Genomic DNA, 10,941 nt, shown 5'->3' on the forward strand with positions numbered 1-10,941 from the left:
CCTATTTTTGCTTTGGCACCACAGCGCCACTTACAGACCTGGCATACATTTTGCAGCGTTTTCATGCATTCGTGTGGACGATCACATTTATTATACATCTCCGTCTTTACGACAAACGTTCTGGAAAATATTAGCGTTTCGTGTTCGTTTTGACTTCGTGTGGACGGGGCCTAAGTTAATGGCGGCATAAATGGCTCTTTCATTCTAATGGAGTACTGGAGCACTTTTGCTCACCTTGAAATTTGCCTGGCCAGTGAAACAATTTTTAAGGCCAGCGAAAGCACCAGTTAAATCATGGCTGGCGAATTTAAATGGGGGGATTTTCGAGAGTCTCCACTATGTTATCTAGCTGGTGGTTAGTTTCACATCAGCATGGCGGTTGGGGACTTTACAGATCGACTTACAGTTCTTTCTTTACTTTTTGAAGTCGAAAAAGTGATTGATCTGTCAGTGTTGCTGCTTACTCAGTCATGTGATTGATTTAGTCTGCAGCAACCTTAAAAGGAACAGGAAGAGTACCCGCCATTTTGTCACCCACTACAGCTGTTGGGTTGTGATTTCACATTTATATACATGTTTAGCAAGAATACTAACTGTGCACATAAGATGTTACCCTTATATTTTTGCTGATGTTTGCTATTTGATTAGCGTGACAATTGTCAGAGCAGCTATATGGCTAGTTGAGCTAATTTCTGAGATTTGCTCATATACTGTTTGAATAGTAATTCAGGTATTTCTTGCACTTATTTAAAGCTTCAGAAAATCCTCCCTAAACTTCATGAAAACATATTGACTGTGTCTTGGATTTTTTATTTTTTTTGGATTGTTTAACTTAATAGAAATGAATACCACCACCTCCTCTGCTTTCAGTGGTACTTCTGCCGATCCATGACCCGGTTCCTCCTGCATTGAGGGACCGAACACCCTGACAAAAGAGGTAGGGTGAGATGGCATTCAGGAGCTCAGAAAGGAGCAATGGGAAATCTGTGCTAGAATATCTGCAGAGAGCACACCAGAAACGGAACGAGGTGGCCAGCTGTGCCCCCTTCTGGATCTATAGAACAACAGCAGGAGCTTGAAGAAGGACAATGGTAGAATGGAGAAGCCTGCAAGGCAAGCCAAGGACTGAAGGTGGGAAAGAGGTTGCGGCTGGCCAAGATAAGGACAGCTGTGCATCGGAGAAGCCCACCAGGGAGAGAGAACAGGGATAGACAGCAACCGGCCATGGCATGCATATAGAGGATAAGTGCAAAGGATCAAGGGAGGACAGTGGTAATAACCCTTCCAGGGCAAAAATAAAACAGCTTTTTTTAAAAGGGAGAGGCTCTGAGTAGAGCTGCTTCTCCAGAGAGGTCAGCAGAGATGGCTTTGACATCAATTCTGGATGCCCCCTGGACACCTTCTTTTCGGAGGTGTTACCGGGAGGAGGCCCAGGGGACAGCCTAGGAAAAAATGGAAAGACTATGTTCCTTGGTTGACCTGGGAATACATGTCTCCCAGCAGAGCTGGAGGTGCTGTCTGGGGAGGGGAAAGTCTTGGAGTCTCTCCTGAGATTGCTGCAGCCACAAACTGGTCCCGGCGTATATATTGTAAACTTTAATATAGATAGACCCGCTGCCCAAGCTTGTTTCATTGGAAAATACTAAATAAACAAAGTGGATAACAAACATTTTAAAGATTTTACTATCCAAACAAAACAATGTTGTCTGCCAGATTTTGCCAAAATTCTGACTAGTGTGTATTAATGGAATATTTAACAGAAGACATATTGAAATGTAATTTTTTGTGGACCTTGCCAGATGGCTTATCTTTTCCAATCAGTAAAATCACTATGTAGATGGAGATCTAAGAAGTAATCTAAGAAAAGTGCATTTCCTATGCATGTGGTTCACTGAATTGTGAATACGAGTAAGAGGGCCACTTAAAGCAGATAACAGGAAGGGTAAAAATTGAGAGCAGCTTTCAAACTATCATGGAACAAGCTCAATTTAGATATGCTTGTCATCTTTTTATCAACTTTGATCTTAAAGCAAGGAAAAAGCTACATTTTCCAGAGAAGAAACAATAACTTATTTAAAATGTATTAGCGTGCCTGTGGTGTGCTGGTAGAGTCATTTACTATCTTCAAACAAAACCAGATGACTTTTATAACCCTTTTCAGCCTGGTAGCCTCAAAATCTGTATGAACGTCAATGTTGCAGAGCTTAATTTTTTCCTTTTACATTAAATATGTTGTATTTTCACAAAATAAATTTGTCCTAACTACTGGTATAATAAAAAAAAAATAACTATGTAATGGTAGATCTTTTAGTTTCTTTTTAAAGCCATAGGATTGTTTGGAAATTGGTTGTTTCATGGTAAGAGCTTATGATCATTATATGATTTAAATAAAATAAGTCTCCCATAGTTCCGTTGAGTTCAGAGCTGAAAGTAAAGGAATGTTGTGGTATAATTTGTTTTGGACTAATGCCCACGGTCTCTTATTTTGTTCATTGCAAACTTAGTTTCATGTACAGGATAAAAGTAAAACTACATTAGACTATTGTCTCTTATATCTTTACTCCCAAATCAGATGAGTGATTGCAAGAGGATCTTCCTATCAAAAGAAAATGGATAGAAAGTCAGTGTAAGTCCCTTTAAGGCACATCCAGTGCAAATTGAGAAACCCTTTTGGTATTGGCAAAGTTAGGAACAAAAACTGCAAATCAGTATGATGGTGTTGCTTCTGCAGCTGAAAAGAAAATCACAAATTTAAAAGTACATTTAATGCACTCAGCTTATCATGCCTCTTACATACACTTCACTGCAGTCAGAAGTAAGAAAAGTTTAAAAAAAGTCAAACATGAAGAATTTATAGGAAAGAAGTTACAAGAAACCAACAAATATCATTAAAGCTGGTTGCCCGGCCTCTTGAAATGTTGGTAAACTAAGAAAGAATTAACATCATACAAATATATAACATTAACTATTTAAGTAAATGAAATAATGATAGTAATAAAAAACAATCCAAACTGATCATCATTAAACACTAGAATAATATTCAGTAATATTATTAACATCATCAATACAATTATTGTTAGTTTACCCTGTTACTTCTGCAGAAGTGTAGATTTCTCATTCATGATTGTAAAATCCGTTGCTTAACAACATGTTTGTTTTGGCGTGAACAAACAGGAAGGAGGGAAAGACCATAGGCATGTGAGGACAGCAGCGACTGGAGAATTGAGCTCACCTTTTCCTATTCCCTCTAACCCCGCCTTCAGATAGCTCAAACGTTGGAGCAGCACCAGAATCCTTTTGTCTCATTAAAAACTTGTTCACTTTAAGCTTTGCCAAACTTTGTGTCAGCAGCCTTTGTGTTTTGTTCAAAACCTGTCCTGTTTGTAGACTGAGACCACACATACTGTGTACCCTTCATTCTAGTCATATAGAGAAGTCATAAGCCTAGGTCTTCTTCCCCTCATTTCTTTACCCGCTTCATCTTCTCTATGTCTCCCTTCCTCTGACTTCAGTCTTAGACATCTGACTCAATGCTCGAGAGCTTTTCATAGACATGTCCGTTGGCACCATTGAAGGGTCTCTGTCCCTGTCCCAGACCTAACGTGTCCCTGCCTCCGGGCAGCAGTTTGTTGGCCCCGTGGTGGTTCCCCATGGGCCCTCCCACCCCACCCAGGCACAGCTCTTTGGGGTATCTTGGGGCCACATTGGACATCACCCCAGCTGTGGCAGATGCGGGCAAATAGGAAGTTGCTCCCATGGAGCTGCGGAATTCCCCTCCTCCTCGGCTGTTGTTGAGAAGTTGCTGCTGTTGCTGCGGCGTCTGTGGCTTTTTGACGTAGTACGGTTTGGCACCGTGTAATAGACACTGGTCGTCACCGAAGGTTGGGATGAAGGGGTTCTGGTTCACCTTATCTGGGTAGAGAGATTTAGACAAGGAGTAAGTCCCGGCCCCTCTGTTACCACCACCACCGCCCCCTCCTCCCATCACATTTCTGTCTCTTTCCCTAAGGTCTCTCTCCCCCACTGAACGCCGATGCAACCCACCCTCTCCTCCACGGTAAAGACTGAAGGAGGACCCTCCTGCTACTCTATCCCCACCTATTCCTCCAAACATTGGAGACTCTCTTTCACCTGAATATCTCTCAAACATGTGCGCATAGGGACTGGGACCCTCCATGTAACGGTCTTTATCTTTCAAGCTCACACTTCGGGGCTGGGCAAAGGGCCCGCCAACACCACCACCGACCCCACCCATGCGACCTGCTCCCTCTCTCTGTAGATCTACAAAGGTATCATAGGAGTGCTGCCTCCGCAACACCTTCCCACCTGGTCCTAGCTTCCTGCGCTGAGTCTGACTGGGTCCTATGCTGCTCTTCATACCGCTGAATATCATGTTGTTATCTTCACTGATGTTATAAAGGTTGCTTGGCTGTATCTTGCAGGAGTCACAGCGTTTGCAAAGCGTAGCAGAGCTGGGGCGACTGCCACTCCCCCCAGCCCCACTAGCTTGGCATGTGCTGCCTCCTCCACTGTGATGACAAACACTGTGGCAGTTACGACACTCCCAGTCACCCCCTGCAATGCCACCACCTCCAAGCCCAGAAGCTCCTTGCTCCCAGCAAGTGTGAGCCTGCTGCCCAGCTGACACTCCACCAAGCCCACCTTTGCCATCTGTTTTTTTCCCTTTACCTTTGAGAAAGTCTTCCACAGGCACTAAACTTTTACAGATACCACCACCACTACCACCGCCCGCACCGCTTCCTCCACTTCCACCCTCTTGCTCCCACTTGGCCTTGCCCTCCTTGGAGCGAAACTGGTCCGCATAGAAATCCCTCAAGTTGTCTTTGTCTTTGCGGAATAAGTAAGGTGAAGAATTACCCGTTCCTCCTCCCCTCTTCCGCTCCACGGGAGGTGAGACCGGGCGGTGTGCCAGAGGCCCATGAGGGAAGTGGTGGTGGACGGTGTGGTGGTGGGGTCTCTTCCTGAAGGCATTCAGCTCTATCTCGTCCTGCTCCCGTCTGACCTTTGCAGAGGCTGGCCTCTTTTTCAGGCTGTCCCTGTACTGCTTACGCCTCTTGGTGCTTCCCTCCAGGTTTCCATAGGTAACAGTGTGGGTGGAGATATCCGAGGCGTCGGAGCGAATGTTCCCGTCGTCACCCCCTGAGCCTCCCCCACCCCCACCACAGTACCTGTCATGTCCCCCGATGAGCCCTGTGCTGGATGCTCCTCCTTTGAAAGAAAACCTGCCGTAAACATTGCTTCCTTTGAACCCACCCTGATTGGCATCCGCAGCGGCGTGGCCTGCAATCAGGTCAAATTTACTTGTATTCCTGTGAGTCATGGAGGGACGGGGCTGTGTGGTAAAAATGGGTGCTACACCTCCCCCCAAACTGTCACCATCGAACATGCCCCCTTCCAATGAGCTAGCGCTGCCTAAGCTACGCGGCCTATTGGGTGGGGGGCCGGACATACCCAGAGCCGAGGCCGGGTGGTGGTGCCGGTAATGGTCCTGGTACAGGTTGCTGTCCTTCAGGGGCAAGTTGCCAAAAGTCCTCTCCACCTCGCTGATGTAGTCACTGAACATGGGGTCCTCTGGAGGGTAAGGTGTAGCAGACTTACAGTCAGATGGGTGACCCACCAGGCTGTGCCGGTGCTTCTGGATATCATAGATGGCCGCTTCACGACTGCTATGGCTATACTCTAGAGCTGCATGTGGAGAGCCATTGACACCTGGGACTGCAGTCATGTCTTTAGCAGTTCGGAGTAACCGTAGGATGTTGGAGTGGGTGTTGTTCATGTTCTTCTTTATGGTGGAAGAGGGTGAGTCTATGGTTGACTTGTTTTCCTCAATTTGTACCCCATGGATGCAGCTGTAGATACCCTGGAGAGTGAAAATAGAAAAATAAGGTAGAGAAAAAATGGGTAAGATAGACCATAGGAGGGAAAGGAAAACTGAGACAAGGAATGAAAGTAAAAGGTAAAATACATGGGAAAAGAAGGACCCATAAAGGTTTGTCAGAGGGGGAGATAGAGAAAGAAAACGACAAATGCCAGCGACGAAAATTAAGAGTTAGAGGAAAACAGAAACAAGAAGGGATGTATTGCCATGCTTTGTGTTTACTCTTTATTTAACAGTAATAGGATACACATTCATTAATGGATTATCTGTAGGAAAGAGTACGGTCCGTATAAGCTTTACTCCAAAGCTCAGGACCAGATAACAGACTAGAAATGGGCAGAGCAGATCAGGGTCTTGATTTATACCACATGAGAAGCACTAAGCCTGTGATTTTGACCACAAATCAATAGGATTAATCAATGCAATTTAAATTTCACTTACACCATTGCAGCTGCCTGTGTAAACAAGAGCTTTACATGTTTCATCCACTAAACAGTAAAATATATTATATATGAAAGAGGAAGACAATTACAGCAACCTGCTTCAGTAGGTCGGACAACATTATGACCACTAAATAAATAAAAAAATAAATAAAATAAAAAATATATATAATTTTTTTTTTTTTTTTGTCTATCAACTTCAATGTTGATAGACAATATCTATCAACATTGAAGTTAATCCTTTAGAAGCTGGAAAAATGATCACATTTAAGTGTTTTTTTTTTCATGGTCCACATAATATAGCTTAGAGTCTGCAGTGGTCCTGCAGTGGCAGACGGGAGTCTGCAAGGAAGGAAATGGGTAAACTGCCAGAGTAATGGAGGACCTAGGCTCAGTGATGCACAGGAAAAGGGAAGGCTGGTCCGTTTTGTTCCATCTGACATATTTATTGTTTTAGTTGTATTATTTTAATAGAAAGGTGTCAGAATACTCAGTGTTTCAGTTTACTGTGTTATTAGCATCTGTGGGAACAAGTCCATTTCATGAGGCTCTTTAAGAGGCATCTCAAATTCAAGTCCACAAAGGGTGGTATACTTGGTTCAACCAATAAAGCAAACCGATTATAATGTTCTACAGAGTCCTGCCAACTACTCATACTAATATCAACTGAAATATGTTATTGTTCCAAAAGAAGAGACGACAAAGTTTGGTTGCCTTTTTAGACTCCTGTTGAGTGTTGGTGCATTTGTAGGCAAAGGTCCCTTAGTGGTTATAATTGCCTGATGAAAGACGATCTTTTCTGATTCAAGATACCTAAGAGATTTACCGACTCAAGGCTTTTTTTCTGGGTAAATTGAAATTATTTTTGGGGGATTATGCTATTTTTACAGAAAGTGATGCCACTTGTCATAGTGCAAGTTAGTTTATGCATATCACCACCAGAGTTGTGTTTGTGCTGTAATAACAACTATCAAGTTATTTGATAGTTTCTTCTTTCCATACTCCTACCACTTTACACACAATCCTTGTGAGGTTCTAAGTTCAAGCCCCATTCCCACAGACTGCCACTCTGGGTCTCTGAGCAAGGCCGTTAACCCCACACTGCTCCGTGGGCTCCAGTAGGGGCTGATCAATAGAGGGCACAAGTGGCACACCCCACCCACCCAATGACCCTGATTAAGACATTAAAAAAGTACATCTAGTTTAATTTTTATTAAAATGTAAAATATTTTTGAGATATATTGATATTTATTTATTGGATGTACAAGATAAATATTTAATCTTTAAAGACAAGTAAAGCGTTATTTAATTTTTGGTCAGATTGGTGAAGTACGTATTTCTGTCCTAGGGCACAAAAATATTTGCCCATTGACTCTAGTTAAAAGCTGTACATGTGCAGTAGCTCCTCAGCAATACAAAGGCATAGGAGAGCTCAGGGCACAGCTCTGGTGCGCCCCGAGCTGACAGAAAGTATATTTGCTCACGACCTCCCGCCATAGTGCAGACGTTTTGCTGGTGATTGGCAGGTCCAGTCACAGGAGTTGGAGACGCAATAAAGAGAGAGAGATATGACACAAGAAACGTTCCTTTTCCAGGACCTGATTTAACTACAAGGCTTGGCTAACTGCATGGACAAGGCTAATGCTTTATTCTGCTTTTCTTGCCTCCATTTTCAAACATCAGGATCTGACCCAACACGGATAAAGACAGGTATAACTGATTTAAAGCACTTTTTAGAAAAGGCAAAGAAGCATGAATAATCTTGAATTTACATGGAAAATAATATAATATAGTGTACTTTTTCTAGATGTTTGTTAATCTGCATAGTTGCTCTTAAATAAATGCAGTCACAGAAAAAAAATAGTTTTTGTATATTAAAAAATATAAAGCTAACTAAAAGCTTCTCCATTATCAAACGTATACATTATTTTTTTAGGTTTGCGACACACTATTGGACCATGCAAAACACAGATTTGTCTTCACAAAGCATTTATGTACAAAAATTAAACCTGTACATGAAATTATGTTTTGTTTTTATAAAGTGTTTCTTGTTGTTGGCATTCATATGAATAACTTAGTATAATTTGATTGGTTTTTGGTATACGTCTATTTTTAATTTATAGACCCCCTGGAAAAAACTCCACCAGCCGCCACTGCTGGGCGCCCCACAATGGAAGCCCACTGCTCCCCATGGGTATGGGTTAAATGCATAGGTAAATTTCTGTGAGATCAATAAATGTTAGATCAATAAAGTATAAAAAAAAAGAAAAAAACTTCTTGTAGACTAGGGCAAGAAGTGCCCAACGGTTCCATCGGGTATGATTTGAAAGTGTCTTTACTGTGCCACAGCATCTCTTAAGAAGTAGCTTATTATATCTTTTTTGTAAGTAATCAAACTGAGAAAAATAGACAGGCATGTCCTCAGGAAAATCCATTTAAAGTCTCTGATTAAAAAACATGAAGGGGCAAGTGTAATGCTTTGCAAGTTGTGTACAATTACTGCAATAGTAAATGTATTTACCATGTTTGATTTGGATGGATACCCACTATGGCTATAAATTTGTGCGGAGTTCCTTAAGGCAGATTAAAAGGGTGAATGGAAAAACAGAGGAGTTTAATGTCAGAGGAATAGAAAGACGACCTTAGCAGGAATCAACATACAAGCTCACTCCCCTGTTTTGCCAGTATGCTGTTCATTGCTAGCATGGCAACATGGTTTGCTGCATCCATCAATCTCATAATTCTAACTCTGATCATCAGATGTCAACCAAGTCTTTGTCTGGTCATTTACACATTTGCACTTACTAATCAGTGGAAAAGGAAGAGATAGTTCAGACCAAGTCTTTGCACAATTTGAGGTCCTCTTCTCTGTCCTCACTAAATGCCTCCATCTAAATGCCAAGTATATGTTTCCCTCTGCAATAGGCTTTTCTCATCCGTTCACCTACCAGCTGTTTCGGACACTCTGCATATCCCTGACGAGTCTCTAACAGGATACCAACTGGTAAATCCCCAGCAACAGTACTGGAGTTGCTCAGGAAGGTAAATGGAAGGGTTCAAGTTTATAAAGCCCCCAGAAAAACAAAGAAAACAGAACAAAAAAAAAGCATGAAAAAGAGATACTCAAAAAATAACTTTTTAAATGTTTGATCTATGAAAAATGTCACAAAACCACACCATTAACTTTAAACAAACAGCAGAAGTCAACTGATTTAACACATGGCGCTGACTCAAACTCTGCTGTTTGTTGCTGCACTCTGTAAATAACTTTTTCAATACAGATGTAATTGAGCTTCAGGACAACATAAGTGGGTCATACTGTTATGAGTGATCAACGCAAATTGCCATTGCCAAAAAAAGTATGTAGCTGAATGAATTGTAAAATGGTTCTTTTGGTGCTGGGAAAAAAAAGCCTTTTGGTTGTAGGGTCAAGCAAGCATATTTAAATACAGGCTGGGAGAATCTGGTCAAGGCGACAGAACTGAAAGGTTGACGACTCACTGTCCACCAGCGAGTGTGCGGGCCAACGTTCCTCGAAGGCGTCAACTTGTCAAAAACTGTTTTTGTCTGTCTCTTAGTCACTTTCCAAGTCACTGAGCTGCATTCATAATTGTTAACCATCAAGCTTCTTCTTTCTCATGGCTCAGTTCTCCCTTTGTGTTTTTTTTTATTATCTAGGTTTCAGGGTGCATTGATGAGCGACAGCTGCTCCAATGGGGCTGTCTGTCTTTATCTCTCTTCATCTACTGCTTCTCCGGCTGAAAGGTAATGGAACCAAGGTTGTGAGCACACTGCCATGTTGGTACTTCTCACCTCATCCATTTTTCTGTCACTTGCTTGGATGTTTATCTCTTCTCCCATTACCTGACCTCTTTTACTCTCTCGGTGTCATTATCTTCACACGTACTAAAACAAATGGAATTTGAACCACTATGGATTGCAGCTGCAGTCTTAAGCTAATTCATTCCAAAACAATAGTTTCAATAGCTGCTACTTCTGAAAGGTGTCTTTGATTGAGAGGCATGCAGTTCAATGAGCAAAATCCGTTTTTCAGGTCTATTAAAAGTAATTGCTGTTTAAGGTACTTCACCTCAGCGATGTGAATGTAAAATACATGGCATTACAATAAGACCTTAATTCTTAAAAAAAAATAAACACTGGTGGCCTTTGTTCCAGTAACAAGTATAGTACAATTTGCACAAAGTAATTATCTGCTTTCTGAAAGGTAACATTATGCAAATTCAGCATAATACAATTGTCTTGTTATATAAACCAAATGTGTTTGGTATGAAGTTTGCAATACCATAAAAGTTTTTCTTTGCTATAGCTTCTTTTCATTTTTGCTAACTATTCCACAAATCACTCCTTGTAAAAACAGGACATGAAATTCCTATTTGGCATCTTAAGGCTTTTACAGAGCCGGGTGTAATATACACTCACCGGCCACTTTATAAGGTACACCTGTCCAACTGCTCGTTAACACTTAATTTCTAAGCAGCCAATCACATGGCGGAAACTCAGTGCATTTAGGCATGTAGACATGGTCAAGACAATCTCCTGCAGTTCAAACCGAGCATCAGTATGGGGAAGAAATGTGATTTG

At 41.9% G+C, this 10,941-nt stretch overlaps 1 protein-coding gene across 2 annotated transcripts in view; it reads right to left on the bottom strand.

Moving 5' to 3' along the window:
• Positions 1–59: 59 nt before the first annotated feature.
• Positions 60–10,941, bottom strand: part of LOC107099161 (glutamate receptor ionotropic, NMDA 2B-like) — a 140,951-nt gene continuing 130,069 nt past the window's right edge. Inside the window, exons 14-15 of one of the 2 annotated variants that reach the window (XM_015397178.1) lie at positions 5,473–5,881; positions 60–3,912 (exon numbers count right to left, since the gene is read on the bottom strand). In XM_015397178.1, coding sequence (XP_015252664.1) covers positions 3,515–3,912; positions 5,473–5,881 — 807 coding nt within the window. In that variant the 3' untranslated portion in view covers positions 60–3,514. Of the gene's footprint in view, positions 3,913–4,878; positions 5,882–10,941 lie in introns of both variants that reach the window. The other variant, XM_015397177.1, reaches the window with a different exon arrangement.

Source organism: Cyprinodon variegatus, unplaced genomic scaffold (genome assembly GCF_000732505.1).
Source record: "Cyprinodon variegatus isolate N-32 unplaced genomic scaffold, C_variegatus-1.0 Scaffold843, whole genome shotgun sequence".
Taxonomy (NCBI): Eukaryota; Metazoa; Chordata; class Actinopteri; order Cyprinodontiformes; family Cyprinodontidae; genus Cyprinodon; species Cyprinodon variegatus.